The 15332-nt window shown below is 30.1% G+C and overlaps 3 protein-coding genes across 6 annotated transcripts; all 3 read left to right on the top strand.

The window, feature by feature from the left end:
- The first annotated feature begins 3397 nt into the window (after positions 1-3397).
- Positions 3398-4767, top strand: LOC107935868 (putative expansin-B2). The gene is made up of 4 exons (XM_016868496.1): positions 3398-3642; positions 3740-3852; positions 3938-4125; positions 4272-4767. Exons 1-4 carry the CDS (start codon positions 3456-3458, stop codon positions 4603-4605), a joined length of 822 nt encoding a protein of 273 aa, XP_016723985.1. The 5' UTR covers positions 3398-3455; the 3' UTR covers positions 4606-4767.
- Positions 4768-7177: 2410 nt separating this feature from the next.
- On the top strand, positions 7178-8083 carry LOC107935870 (tetraspanin-7). Its single transcript, XM_016868497.2, has 2 exons — positions 7178-7702; positions 7793-8083. The coding sequence occupies exons 1-2, from the start codon at positions 7178-7180 to the stop codon at positions 8081-8083; spliced, it is 816 nt and encodes a 271-aa protein (XP_016723986.2).
- A 1769-nt stretch (positions 8084-9852) lies between these two features.
- Positions 9853-15074, top strand: LOC107886019 (putative nuclease HARBI1). Of its 4 annotated transcripts, XM_041074335.1 has the most exons (5): positions 9867-10062; positions 10149-10210; positions 12508-13227; positions 13994-14324; positions 14403-15074. In XM_041074335.1, exons 4-5 carry the CDS (start codon positions 14049-14051, stop codon positions 14889-14891), a joined length of 765 nt encoding a protein of 254 aa, XP_040930269.1. In that variant the 5' UTR covers positions 9867-10062; positions 10149-10210; positions 12508-13227; positions 13994-14048; the 3' UTR covers positions 14892-15074. The 4 variants fall into 4 exon arrangements, 3 of the variants coding, with proteins under 3 accessions (XP_040930267.1, XP_040930269.1, XP_040930268.1); XM_041074333.1 differs by lacking the exons at positions 13994-14324; positions 14403-15074 and adding an exon at positions 13312-13810 and having other exon boundaries at positions 9853-10062; XM_041074334.1 differs by lacking the exon at positions 12508-13227 and having other exon boundaries at positions 9868-10062.
- Positions 15075-15332: the final 258 nt, after the last annotated feature.

The following is a 15332-nucleotide window of genomic DNA, read 5'->3' as shown; positions in this document are numbered from 1 at the left end:
AAAAAAGTATCACTTCATAGCTGAGTGACAAAAAAGAAAAAAAACAATTCGAAAAGTTTAATAATTGAATTGTAACTTTTTTTTTTAACTATGTAACTACAATAAAATTTACCCATAATTTAATGATTTTATGTTAAATGTTTGAATGATTTGGCGAAAAAGGAAGCATATTTATGAATCATGGATGTCTACTCCAATCCATTATTTCAATGTCAAATAAAGTAATCGTATCCTGTTTTTGTGATTAATGTAGCAAATAATACAAATTTGTTTTCAACTAAGCATGTGCAATTCTTGAATAATTTATCATTATTTTCAAAATCCACTTGGAAAAGACTATGAATTGATATGAAAATATTGAGTATTGTGACCCACATTTGTGTGATAGAGAAAGAGTGTTAAGCTACCTGAACATTTTCCTTTCATAATTAGCTTCATTGTCTTATACGCTAATAGCATTTTATCATAACTTTCAAACGTTATTATATTTATTTTTTACTTTTTACTTTTTACAATAATGTATTTTTCCATAACCCCACTCATTACCATGTATATCTTTATTGACCACCTATTATTTCAAATTTTAGTTCTATTCTAAATTGAAATAAAAATAATAAATTTTAGCAATAAAATGTTTTATTAAATGAAAATAATATTTAATAAATTGTAATTTTTATTAAAAAAAATACTATTCCATCCCATTAATTAATAATATTAAAAAATTTAAAGATATGGTTTGGACAAGAAATGAATTTTAATTCAAATTGAAATGGTTTCTTCTTGTTCCAAGTATATATCTTCAGCATGAAAGTGATGGCCATGTGTATTCTTATTGGGAATTAAGGATTCACCATGTGAGCCATTAAAATAAACTCCCTTCATTAAGTGAAATGATTCATTGTTTTATTGAAGAAAAAGTATTAAGCAAATTTCATAGAGATATAAAGCCTAATTTCCATGTAAAACAAAGCATTGGATCACAATCACTCATTGTCACCGCTTCTTTTTTAAATTTAACAAGCCCCAAAATCCCCGCCAAATATTACGTGCCGTCGTATTTGAATAATATAATTTCCTGGACCGTTGGATTTGGATGGTTCAACGGCTCGTAACCATCATCAACGGCAAAATTAACGAACATGTTTTTCCGTTGCCTCGCCTTTCAAAGCCGCAAATCTTGTGTGACTTGGGATTTTTAATTGGAAGTTAATTAAGTGTAGTTCCTTGAATTAGGGGGGGGAGGGGGACTTCGACTGAATGAATGTACGATAAGACGAGGGAAAACTGTAAAATCACCATATCAGTCCCTGTATTATATTTTAGATTGCGTACTGAAAATGAATCTGCTTTTTCCATTAAAATTGTGCTGTTAAGTACTTACTTTGACCTTTTAAATATGACATAGCAATAAATTTAACTTTTGATCTTTACACTTTTATCTAATTTGCCTCTAACTTTTTTTATTTGAAGCAAATTGACTCTCAACCTTTCATTGCTAATTGTGATAATATTTTTATTACGTCAGTAAATAAATTAAAAAATTATAAAACGTTACAAAGTCATAAATAAAAAATATTCACATTAAAAAAAGAGAGTTTATTTTTAGAAAAAATAAAATTTCAAAAATTATAAGAGTTTACATGAATCATTGTTTGATTAAATTGTAGAGTATAATATGTCAGTGTTTGTGTGTAATTTTTTAAAAAGAAAAACACTTAAATTTCTTTATTATAAAATTATATAAGAAATAAGCTCATAGTTGGCTTGAACTAGCTGAGGTTGAAGCTGCTTTGAGATTTTACATTTAATTTTATAGCTTGTAGAGATTTAAAGTGAAAATGGTGACACCTCATAAATTGTGAGTGGATATATTTATATGCTGCCTTTAAAATTATTAATATTTGGTGGAAGGAGAGCTAGTTAAGCTTACAAAGTTATATACTGCATTATATTAGAATATAAAAAAATAACAATTCAGTTGGCTAATTTCAATATTTATTTATGCTCTTTAATTTTTATGAATATTTCATTAATAAAAAGTTGAGGGCCAATTTTCTGTAAATAAAATAGTAGTGGACAAATAGTAAAAATGAAAGGTTAAATTTATATATAAAACACCAAATAGGCATTCGCTCAGTTCATCCTATGTATAAAGGACCATTTGACTTAAGTTTTCAATAAAAGGACTATAGTACAATATGAGATATAGCATTGGGGCTGCTGTGGTATTTTTACCGGAAGAAGCAATTAAACTTCTTAAACGGACCTATATATCTATTGCTAACGTGGGGCACGTGATAACCGTCCTAGTGGGTCCCCATTATTGAAACATAACCGCTTGTGGGCGATTGGGTCCTACCTTTATTACACAAACCCTGCATAGGGCACAAAAAACATTTTGTCAATATTTATTTGCATAAGTCGTAACAAGTTTTATCTATTTCATTTAAATACAATATAGCTATTCTTTCTACTACATACAATATAATGTAAATATTGAATATCAAAGGGTCTAAAAACACAAAGAATACTTTTAAAAATCAGATTGGGGCAACCAAGCTCCGAAACAACCAAATCTGACTCATCTATCCATGTTGGACTCTGTTAATATGCTATATGGTGTACATCATTTTAACTGACTTCAATCAAAGCTAATGCATTACTTACTTCTTTTTTTTTTCTATCTTTTTATCTTTTTCATGTATTGACTTGATGATCGGAATATTTATCATCTCAAGTGTGGTCTAGATTTAAGTCACTTTACTATTAATACTTTATTCTTCCCTTATAATTTACCAAGAAATAATAATTATTTTACCCTTCTCATTTAAAGTACACTAATAAACAAAGTATAACCTTATTAGGGTATATCTAACATGTGAGTTAGAAAAAATTCTCAAAATAAAACAACACATTATTGCTTCTGTATTACATTGTATATGAAATATACATAAAAATACAAATACATGCAAACTTCCCGACATACTTCATTTTCACAATAGATCCTTTGAATTAATTAATAACTTGTGAACATAATACAAAATTCTTATCTTTTATGTTTAGTAATATTTATGTCACTTTTAATCTTAGTAAAAGCAATGGTGCCGCCTATTCTAGCTGATGTCTTCAAAATCTTTTATATTATTTAACCAAAATTTTTATTTCTTACTAATTTTTTTTTTATAAAAATACCTTCTTACAAAAAGTCCAATCAAGCAGTATAGTTTATTACTTATTTCGTATCTCAAGGATCTTCCTTTTGACTTGTCCCCGAAGAAAATAATGGTTAAATCCTCCACTGTTATTACACGTGTCATTTTCTAAGTGGTTGCATTAGCAACCATGCACTACGCTTGGCTCTATAAATACCTTGTAGTTCTTCTGCTAGAGCCATCACAAAACTTAAAACTTCTCTGCTACCTACTAGCAAATTTCTTGGATCGAAGTTTGTGTTCATGGCTTTCACTACTCTTGGAAACATGTGCTCCCTCTTAGCTTTTGGAGTCACATTTTCAGTTTTATTTAACGGTTGCTTTGGATTCTACCCTAAGCTCCTTAATGTCTCATTGGCAGCATCTGAGTATGCTTGGTCCCCAGCCGGCGCTACATGGTATGGCAGCCCCACAGGGGCTGGAAGTGATGGTAATGACCAGCATGGGCAATGATTGTCACCATTTACACTAATGTTTTTTGTTTGATTATTTCGTCAAGTTTAACCATTTTGTGTGTATGAATGTAGGTGGATCTTGTGGCTATGGAGGAAGTGTGTCGCAAGCTCCATTTTCGTCATTGGTATCGGCTGGAGGACCTTCTCTGTACAAATCTGGCAAAGGATGCGGTGCCTGTTATGAGGTGCACTAAGACTACTCTCTCATGCAAAGGGTTTCAATATTATCATTAATGGTAGTGTACTTAGACATATGTACGTGTATTTCAGGTAAAATGCACGAGTAATTCAGCCTGTTCGGGAAACCCTGCGACCGTAGTAATCACAGATGAATGCCCCGCCTGTGTTTCAGAGTCGGTTCATTTCGATTTAAGTGGTACTTCTTTTGGTGCCATGGCTAAGTCTGGTCAGGCTGAGAAGCTCCGTGATGCTGGGGTCTTGCAAATTCAATATAGAAAGTAAGAATTTAGTTTTAGTCCTCACCTACCTTTAATGGATAAAAAGTCTTTATAGCCTTGACGAAATGGGTTTGATAGAGTTGAAGAATTCAATCTCTTTTTTTTTTTTTTTAATTATTCTGTTTGTTGACGAAATGGGTTTGCAGAGTTGAATGTAACTATCCTGGAACGACCATTGCATTCCACGTCGATGCGGGTTCCAACCCTAACTATTTCGCCACCCTAATTGAATACGAAGATGGAGATGGTGACCTTGCCTCGGTTGACCTGAAACAGGCGCTTGACTCTGACACCTGGCAACCCATGCAACAATCCTGGGGTGCTGTCTGGAAACTCGACGCCGGTTCCCGGTTGCGGGCACCCTTCTCTATCAAGCTAACCTCACTCGACTCTCGCAACACCATTGTGGCCACCGGTGTGATTCCGGCGGGATGGGAGCCTGGGAAAACCTATAGATCAGTTGTTAATTTTAAAGTCTAATTTGGTGATATAATCCGTATAAATTAATAGCACGTGTGTATAAGTCAACATGTGTCATATTCTTCCAAGACTCAAGTTTTAATTGCTTGATTGCATATGTTTTTGGAAGAAATATTAATACTATATAGTTCATAGCTTTAATCTTATGAGTAATTCCGTTTCTCTTTTCTTTTTCCAGATATCCGTAGTAGTAAATTTTAGTTCAGTTTGAATCAACTCCAACTGTTAACGGAGATATAGTGAGACAATATTATGCTGCGCATTTAAGTAATAATTAAATTAAAAGGTGTATATATTTGACATAAATGTTTATATAACAACTAAATGAAGTATTGGTTCATACTTGGGTTTCAAAAAATTGATAAGTGAGGATTAGAATCATCTCTAGAGATATTGTAATATAGTTGCTAAGTGTATGGCGAAGGAAGCTAACGGTAGTTTGAATTAATTGATTATCTTTAATAATTCACTTATCGTGGTGTAATGAATTTTGGAAGCAGACATACATCATGCGTTTGTTTGCGAAAGTTGTTGTTAATTAAGCTAAATAGTCCTTTAGTCTAAGCTACTTTCTCTTACTAAAAATAAAAGGAACTATTAGTTTATCATATTGAAAGTTTAAAAACTCATATATCTAAGTTTGAGTCCCATTTACTGATTTTAAATGTAAAAAATAAACATAATAATATAACTTTATAAAAATAATAATTTTATAATTATTCCAATTCAGTTGGTGTTCAATCACCAATTAAATCATAAAATTTTAACTGTAGTATAAATATCCCATAATATACAGATAAATGGTTATGACTATTAATTAAAACATTAATAAAGGTAATTTTTACTAAATTACTGAATAAAAGTTCTTAAGCAATTTATTAATAAAAACTAAGGACAAGAAACTTGTGCTAACATAAGTACATAAATAACCATATTTATTTTACTTATTATTTTGTAAATTGGCATAATAACTTCTTTGATCTTCCAACTTTATAAAAAAAAAAGTTATTTTAGTCACTCATTTAATTTTTTTTTACATCTTTTAACTCTCGAACTTACATGTTTTATCAAATAATTCAAAAATGGATAAAAAACTTAGCCTTTGTTAACTTTACTGGTATGACATACACGTAGATTGTCACGTGGATGTCATGTCATAAATTAATTAATTTTTTAAAATTTAAAAGATATATATTTTTTAATTTTTATACTTTTTTTATATAATTTTAATGCATCAGTATAAAGTAAAAACGTTAACTTTTCCATCAATTTTAAAGTAATTTGACAAAAAAAAAGTTTAAGGGTTAAAAAAGACAAAAAAATAAATAAATGACTAAAATAATTTTTTTAAAATTAGAGAGTCAAATAAATCATTATACATTGTAAATAAAATAATATTTATTTCGATTTGCTACCTAAATTGTGTAAACTCAGAAAGTGAATCTTAAAATATTATTGAGTATTGAATTAATTGTATTATTTACATTAAATATTATAATACATTAAAAATATGAAAAAAAAGTACCATCCTTCCTTGATTGTGATTAAATTAAATTAAATATATTGGTTCCAAAGTAATTTGGTTTTATTTCCCCTTGACAGAAAAGAAAAAAAGAAACACAAGTGAGGAAACATTCTTTTCAGCCTAAATCATGGTGCTATTTAAGATTTCTTTTTTGAGGAAAATGGACAAAATTCATCTTTAAATTAAAGGTTGTTTATGCAATTAAAATCCAAATATTGACTTTCCATAAACATATGATTCATTTTTTAAAACACAATAATATTGTATACATCTAAATGTTATTTCTTATAAGCCATTTTCATAAGAATTAATTGCATTAAAAATTATGATTCCTTAAATTTTAAAATATTTTAATTATATCTTTAAACTATTGCTGTTATATCAATAACATCCTTTCGTTACTAAAACCATTAATTTAGCCGTTAAATGATGTCTTAAATTCTATGTGACATAATTTAAAATGAAAAACTTAAAGAAAAATGAATATTATAAAAATAGATGTTGTAAAAATCTTGGTTTTGAGGTTTTCGAAGCTTTTATAAAAATTATTGTTCACTCCTTTTCTTGCTATTACTTCATTTTTATTTTTTAATTTTAAAAGTTATGCGACAACATACTACTTTTCTTTAAACTTTTAATTTTAAATTATATCATATAAGATTTTACATGCCATTTAATGATTAAAATAATGATTTCAATATTCTGAGTGATATGACATCAATAGTTTAAGATGTAACTAAAACATTTTAAAGTTTAAAGACCAAATTAAAATAAAAAAATAATTTAGGGATGAGTAGTGCAATTAACTCTTTTTGTAAATACCGCAGGGTTGTAATTAAGGGTGAGTCTAAAAAGTTTTCACAAACTCATAATTTGTATTTAAATATCCAATTAATATCAATCTTGAGTTTGGTACTCGGACAATTTTTAACTCTTACTCTAGCATATTTATATCCACCCAGAACCACTTCCTTGAAGTAGCTTGTTTCCCTTCATTTTTTCTATGATTTTCCCATCATCCAAACAGAAAAAAGACTCATCACACCCATGTCATCTTTCAATCTTACCAACGACTCACTTCTGGGGATCCTTAACATCATAAAATTCTTGTTCTCAATCACTATCCTCTTGATCGGAATCTTGCTAAGCGAAAATGCCGCCTTAACGGACTGCGACCGTTTCTTCTACAAGCCGCTTATCTGGTTCGGAGTCTTTCTTCTGCTTGTCTCTGTGACAGGCTTTATCGGGGCCTGCTTCTACGACCACTTGCCACGCATGCTCTGGGTCTACCACGTCCTCATGTTTCTCCTCATTGTAGCCGGCATCATTTTCACTATTGTCGCTTTTGCGGTGACTAATAAAGGTGGTGGTCGGTTGTTACTCGGTGCTGGATATAAAGTGTACAGGCTGGGAGATTACTCTAACTGGCTTCAAAATCGAGTTAACAACAACAGGAATTGGAATAAGATCAAGACCTGTTTGGTTGAATCCAAGGTTTGCAGTGATTTATATTCCAAGTATTGGGATGTTAGTTTCAACAAATTCCATCAAAAGCCCTTGAATCCTATTCAGGTACGATTCCTTCATATTTCATGAAACCTCTCCACTGTGCTATGAGTTTTATTATTATTATTTTTATTATAACTTTTATATTAAATGCAGACTGGTTGTTGTAAGCCGCCAAACGGATGTGGGTTTACGTACGTGAATCCAACACGTTGGGTGGAGGAGAATTGGCAAGTGTATTGTGAAAATCCTGATTGCAGGGCATGGGAAAATGATCAAAATATACTATGCTACAATTGCGAATCGTGCAAGGCAGGGGTTTTAGACAACATCAAGCATTCGTGGAAGAAGGTTCGGTGGTTTTACGTCATATGCCAGATGTTGCTCATCATTATGTATGCAGTTGGTTGCTTTGCTTTCAGAAACATATTGATCGATGAGAGTTGACCATGCATGCTGATTCTTATCCATGGTTGAAGCCTTGAGCAAATGGTTTTGTTATTTTTTAGGGTTAGGGTTTAGATATGGAAAAAGAATCAGCATTTTATCATTTATGATGGTCTATTTTGTTTATTAATTTGTTCCTTTATTGGTCCCTGTTTAACTGTTAGGGTTTCGATACTTTCTCGCATTTATTTTAATGCACTTAAGGCTGCAAGTTTAATCACGGTTTGGGTATTGGACATTAAGTATTTTAAATTATTTTTTATTTCTTCCGAAATTTAAAGGTTCTATGACATGGAGAGAATGATATATGGATAAGAAGAAAGAGTTTCAAGTATCCATTTCTAATTATTTAATAATATTTTAATAATTTTTTTATGTTATTGATATATAATTTTGATAAATTTTTTAATCTGAATTCTGAACCTATACCTAAACTTTAAACTTGAAATCTCAAATTTTGAACCGAAAGGCCAATATTAGAGTTTAGGGTTCGAAGTTCTAGGTTAAGGTTCTGGTTCTGGTTCTGGTTTAAAGTTTAATATTTGAGGTTCTAATTTTGGTGTTCGGTAGAGTTAAGGGTTTTGGGTTTAAGTCCAAAAAATTACTAAAATTATGTATTGATGATGTGAAAAAAAGTTGCATCAAAGAATTGTATAAAAGAGGGGTGCCACGTCATCTTGTAACTCTTTTCAATTACTTAATGACATTTCAACAATTTTTTCCATGTTATTGATATATAATTTTGATAATTTTTTTAACTTGAACCCCGAACTTTAAACTTAGAACCTAAATCTCGAACTTTGAAATTTGAACCCCAAACCCTAAATCAAAAGACCAAGTTTAGGATTTAGGGTTTGGGTTCAGGTTAAAAAAATTACTAAATTTATTTATGACATAAAAAAATTATTAAAATATCATTAAATAATTAGAAAATATATAGAATGATGTGGCACCCCTATTTCATACAATCTTTTTTCATTGAGCCGGTGGAATGAAGGCTGGCATGCTAATTATCACCCAAGGTTGAAGCCTTCACCAACTGGTTTTCATTAATATTTTAGGGTTTAAATGTGGGAACATAATTAGCTTTTTTTGTGTGTTGATTTTGTTCAATAATTTGTTGCCTTCCTTTTTCTGGCTGCTTTACTTCATTAATGAAAAATTACTGAAATATTTCAAGAGAATAATCTATTTATAATTTTTTAAGGAAATTATTTTTTTAAGAAAGTTGTAAAAAAATAAGTCTTTTAGGCACAAATAAAATAGTAGCACATAATTAATTTTTAAAGATATAGAAACCAATTATATATGATATCATCTCTAATTTAATTTAACTTTAATTAACTTACTTAAAAATAAGTACAATTTTAGGAAAAAACTGTAAACATGTTAAATTAAATTAGAGATAATATCATATATGGTTGGGCATATAATAACCTTTGTATGTCTTTAAAAACTAATAACGCGCAACTATTTTATTAATGTCTAAATTTAGAGTTATTTAATATAAGTCACTAAAAAAAAGTAAATTATTGTAACTTACATGGTAAATATTTTATTTTTACCTTAGAGAGTTTATGTTTAAGCAAATTACATACATATCCTTAGTTGTATTTTATTTTACATATTTGATTTAATTTGTTTGTTTAACTTGTGTTTCTGGTAAACAATGGCCCAAGCTTGGTGACTGCAACCTCTTTGCGAGGAAACATCCCTTCTCTTGAAGTTATATAGGGCTATTTGCGGAGTTACTTATGCTGTGTTTGGTAACCATGAAAACATTTTCCGGAAAATGTTTTCCTAATTTTACGCTGTTTGGTTACATGAAAATATTTTACATAAGTAAAACGTTTTCAGAAACACGGTAAAATGGGATGCTTTTTATGTAAAATGTCTTACGGATTTTTTTTCCGTAAGACATTTTCCAAACTCTCACTTTCCCTTGCGCCGTTCATCTTCCTTCTTCTTCATCCATCCAGGTATTTTCTACTTTTACTTCTTCTGTTCTTCTTCTTTCATTTTTCCTTTCGCATAATCTCTTCTAATGGTAGCTTTTCGGTCTTAGGTGCTTTCTCTTTCGTATACAACTGGTATCATCCTTGCGTCGTTCTTCATCTTCTCATCCAGGTAACCTTTCTCCTCTTCTTCTTCCATTCTTCATCTTTAATTGAAAGTGTAAAAACGTTATTTAAGCAAATATACAGAGGACAGGAGCATTTAAGGGTTTAGACAAATACACCAAAAACCTCACGCTTAGGCTTCTTGTTTTTCCCTTTTCTGCTAATACCCACTTACCCCATCTCTACAATCTGCTTTTTTTTTCATGTGACAGTTTAAAACATTGAATTGAAGGTTATTGACTGGATTTTCTATTTCTGGATTTTAAGCAGTTTAAAATTATATATGCTTATCTCCATTTGTTTAAGTTAAATGAGGTTAGTTGATTATCACTTGGAAGTTGTCAAAAAAAAAAAAACTCCTTAAATCATGAAACAAAGACATTTGTGGAAACATTAATGCCATAGTGATGAACTTAGAGATGCTGATTAACGATCTTGACAAACTAGCAGAGGGAAAGGGAGCTCAATTCAGAGGAGCTTACTCTTAAAGAAAAATACCCAGCAAGCTTCCACTAAAAAATCCTAATAAGGTGTGGAGGGTACAACCCCTCCACATGCTTAAGACTTCATGGAGTATAGAATTTTAAAGGATATAAAAAAATACAGGTTACATATATCCTATTCCAGGTGCTTGAAATTCTAAAATTCCAATTTGGAAATCTTCAAATTTTCAAAACGTTATATGATTAATTTAGGAAAGGCAGTAAATTCATTTTTATGGAATCTACAAATCAAGTTAAAATGATTCTATGGCCGTTCCAAAGCTAACAACATAGTACAAAATCTAACGAGGGACCTCAACTAATAGTCTTTACAAGATAGATATCTTTTAGTGATATATAGACTAATTCCATTTTGATCTGCAGGAAAAAAAACAGTTGATAAATAGCTTAAAATTTAGACTATTACACAAGAAACACAAGGCAGTATGCAGTTTATTTCTGAGTTTATTTGTGTTTAGGCAGTATGCCTTTGCAAGTTATATGACTAAAATGCTGTTAAAAGTAGTAGTGGTTTTCTTTATTTTTTATCTCTATTTTTTCTTTTGTCATTTTGTCTGAATTGATAATTATTGAGGACGAACTTTACTTACTACTTTTAATCATTTGTAACTGTTTAAGCTTCAAATTTTGAATAACAAAGAGGTATTTTTAAGGTATCTTATGATGGCCATTGCATTCAAAGCTACAAAGATTGGAAGCTTTAAAGTGAGAACTTGGAATAGCATGGAAACAATCACCTAGAGTGACTTGTGGGAATTAGATTTTTGTCTGGTTTGAGGTTTGTTCAACAGATAGGTGTAATTTGGGATTTTAAGGTTCTGTTTGTTGCGATCTGTCTATGTTAATGTTTTTAGGATGGGTCATTTTGTACCTGCTGATTACTTTGTTTTTATGCAGCTTTCATAGTTGTTGTACTAGCAAAAAAAAACAATAATTCAAATAATATATATTTTATTTTTTAAGTTCATGGTTATTGGCAGTGTCTGAATATGCTTACTAGATTTATCATTTTAAAATATGATTTATGATTAAAAAAAAAGTCATGTAAAAGTGTGTAGTTTTTTCCCTTAAGCAATCGGTAGTTCAATTGTCTTTTGGTCTACTATTGTTATCATCACAAAATTAACTTGTAATGGTCTCAATTGAAAATTTTTGTCAATCTCATTTTGTTAATAGCAGAAACAAAAAATGAAACCATATATATATATATATATTATAGTAAAGGTTCCAAGTAGGTGCCATTGTTTGTCCATTGGGTTTTTTTCCACTGCCATTATAATTGTGCCATAATCTAACAACTATTGGTAGCTTAAATTGATCTTTAAAAAACATACATACATATGTACGCATGTAGTCTTATTATTAAGAATAGAGATCAAGTTCAATTGAATATTGTATATAACCAAATTGAATAAAATCGTTTATTTATCAGTTTTCTTAATTTTTTTTAAAAATATATATTTATTCTATAATATTTAAAAATATTCACTAATTGGAAAATAAAATATAATAACCACAAATATGTGTAGGATGCAAAATTTGTTCTATTTGGTACTACAGATTATGATAAATATGTCTTGAATTATGCCTTTTTTTGTTATTATTTATGTTGGGTTTGGTTAGTTAACTCTATTCTTTTTAGTCATGGTAACTTTAGGCATTGCTTGAGTCATTGCTTGAGAAACTTATATATATATGTATGCACTTTAGACAAGATAACTTTTGTCATATATGTGCCCTTATGAAAAGTTTATGTATTTTTTGTAGTGATCAAATATTTGTGTGATATTATTTTGTGTAGATGGATCGTAATCAACATCAAAATGCAATTGTTGGAGTCGTGGCTTCAGTTTTAGCTTTTGGGGCTCTCTGGATAAAAAATTAAAAACTAGGAAAGAAATTACTTCTCACCCTCGTGTAAATCGAGATTATGAAAGAGAAAATTATATTAATAGTATTTTATATAGTGATGACCGGCATTGTATTGATATGATAAGGATGAGACTGGTTGCATTTTTTAATTTGTGTGATATTCTTAGTAGAAATAATTTGTTACAATCAACTAAATCGATGAATATTAGGGAGCAAGTAGTTATATTTTTACATATAATTGGTCATAATGTAAGGTTTCGAGTGATAGGATCTAGATATTATAGATCAACTGAGACAATTCACCGTTACTTTAGGGTTGTATTGAGAGCTGTTTTGAAATTGTATAAGCTAGTTATTAGATTACCTGATGAGTCAACTCCTAGTGAAATTAGAAACAATCCAAGGTTTTATCCTTATTTTAAAGATTGTATTGGAGCATTAGATGGAACTCATGTTCGTGCATCCGTTCCACTTAACATTCAAGGAAGATTTCGTAGCCGTAAAGGGGGGACGACACAAAATGTATTGGCTGCCATTACATTTGATTTGAAATTTTCCTATGTTCTAGCTGGTTGGGAAGGTAGTGCACATGATTCTCGTATTTTAATTGATGCACTTTCACGCCCAAGAGGATTAAAAATTCCGGAAGGTAAGAATTATAAAACATTAAATACCAAATAGTTCTACTAAGCTCATAATTTATTAGTAATAATTATGTTTTGTCAAATTGTAGGTAAATATTATCTTGCTGATGCTGGATATGGCATTCGTAATGGATATATTACCCCATATCGTGGTGTTCGATATCATTTAAAAGAGTTTAGTGCTCAGGGGCCTGAAAATGAAAAGGAACTCTTTAATCTTCGTCATTCATCATTGCGAATCACTATTGAACGTGTTTTTGGGATTTTGAAGAAACGGTTTCGTGTATTAGATGCTGAACCATTTTGGAATTTTCAAACTCAAGTAGATATAGTTTTGGCTTGTTGCATCATTCATAATCATATCATGGGAGTTGATCCTAGTGATTTACTTAATCAAGAATTATACGAGGAGCCTGAGTCTGATTTGATAATATCAACTCTTACGGAGCGAGAAGAAAGAGAAGAAGCAAGAGAGTGGTCTGCTAAGAGAGATGAAATTGCACAAACTATGTGGACTGATTATAGGGCTAGAAATATTATGTAGGTTTAGGGCTTAGGGTTGTAGTTTCTATATTATGTATGTTTTATTAAATTTTTTTTGTTAATGTTAGATTCTGAAATTTTAGTTTATTATGTTTGTTGGATTCTAAAATTATTATGTCTTGATTTTGTTAGATATTGATTATGTTTCAAGTTTGTTAGATATTGAATTTATTATGTTTTAAGCTTGTTGGATATTGAAATGATTGACAATGACAATTATTAATGTAGAATGGGTAAGGGCAACCAAGAAGGAACCTCCAAGCAATTCAGGTAGACAAAACCGATGGAACATCTTTTTCTTGAAATTTTAGCTGAGGAGGCCCAGAAAGGAAATAAACCTTCTAATACTTTCAAAGCAGCTTCTATTAATCGAGTTGTCGAAGCTATTTTTGAAAAATTTCAAGTCCAATGCGATGCAGAACATGTGGAAAATCATTTGAGGACTGTAAAGAAACAGTGGCAGATTATATGCACAATTCAGGGTGAAAATGGTTTTGGATGGGATGATAACATGAAAATGATCACATGTGATAGAGCGACATATGATGTAACAGTAATGGTAATATATGTATGTATATGTTAAGTATATTTCAATTATTTTTTACTTGTTATTCTAATTTTATATAATATCCAACAGGCACACAAGAAGTATGAACCATTTTTGAATAAAAGCATTGATCATTATGATGAAATGGCTTTGGTTGTTGGCAAGGATATGGCAACAGGGAGTTTTGCCCGAACATTTGCTGACATAGATTTGGATGATGATAACATAGGTTCAGTGCCTATAGACTGCGAGAATGAAGCGACTGAAGAGGTAAGAACAAATGTATCTTCATCTGGCACATCCAAACGTAAAAGAAAAAAGGCTCAAGAAAGTGTCGAAGATGAACAAATTAAACTTGTGAGTGAACAACTTGGCGAAATTGCTAATGTTTTGAAACAATTTACTGCGGATAAGACACCTCATCTTTACAAAGAAGTGATGTCAATGGAGGTAGAAAGATTTGATGATGACTTCCTTTGTTCTGTGTTTGATTATTTAGTGAGTCATGAATCTGAGGCAAAAGCTTTTTTAGTTAAAAGAAAGAAGCATAGAAAAATTTGGCTTCAAAAATTTTCTTAAGGTTGAAGATATTGATAATGTGGTGTAATATTAGTTATGCACTTGGACAATGTTGTTATAATGTGCTGTAATATTAGTTATCATATGGTGTAATATTAGTTATGCACTTGGATAATGTTGTTGTTATCATGTAGTGTAATACTAATTATGCATTTGGATAATATTATTAATTTCTAGTATTAATTGTGGTTTGGAAGCTAATTTATAATTATTCAATCCTTGTTTTTTATTTTTTTATAACACAATTACAAATAATTATTTGACTTTGGTTGTTTTCAATTTAGAACGGTTAATATTCTAGTTTAATAATTGAGTATTATTATATATTTAAAATAATTTATTTATTTATAAATAAATCATTGCAATACATGTTAAAAACAATTTAAAATATAAATGTATTAATATATATATATATAAAATAAATTCAATCAAACAAAGAAA

Source organism: Gossypium hirsutum, chromosome A08 (genome assembly GCF_007990345.1).
Source record: "Gossypium hirsutum isolate 1008001.06 chromosome A08, Gossypium_hirsutum_v2.1, whole genome shotgun sequence".
Classification (NCBI taxonomy): Eukaryota; Viridiplantae; Streptophyta; class Magnoliopsida; order Malvales; family Malvaceae; genus Gossypium; species Gossypium hirsutum.
This window is presented reverse-complemented; position numbering and strand designations above follow the sequence as displayed.

Excerpts from the sequence above, each read along its gene's own strand:
- LOC107935868 (XM_016868496.1), top strand. The coding sequence starts at position 3,456 with ATGGCTTTCACTACTCTTGGAAACATGTGCTCCCTCTTAGCTTTTGGA. Across the intron at positions 3,643-3,739 it reads CACAGGGGCTGGAAGTGATG|GTGGATCTTGTGGCTATGGA; the intron begins GTAATGACCAGC and ends GTATGAATGTAG. Across the intron at positions 3,853-3,937 it reads GATGCGGTGCCTGTTATGAG|GTAAAATGCACGAGTAATTC; the intron begins GTGCACTAAGAC and ends CGTGTATTTCAG.
- LOC107935870 (XM_016868497.2), top strand. The coding sequence starts at position 7,178 with ATGTCATCTTTCAATCTTACCAACGACTCACTTCTGGGGATCCTTAAC. Across the intron at positions 7,703-7,792 it reads AGCCCTTGAATCCTATTCAG|ACTGGTTGTTGTAAGCCGCC; the intron begins GTACGATTCCTT and ends TATTAAATGCAG.
- LOC107886019 (XM_041074333.1), top strand. The coding sequence starts at position 12,696 with ATGATAAGGATGAGACTGGTTGCATTTTTTAATTTGTGTGATATTCTT. Across the intron at positions 13,228-13,311 it reads AGGATTAAAAATTCCGGAAG|GTAAATATTATCTTGCTGAT; the intron begins GTAAGAATTATA and ends GTCAAATTGTAG.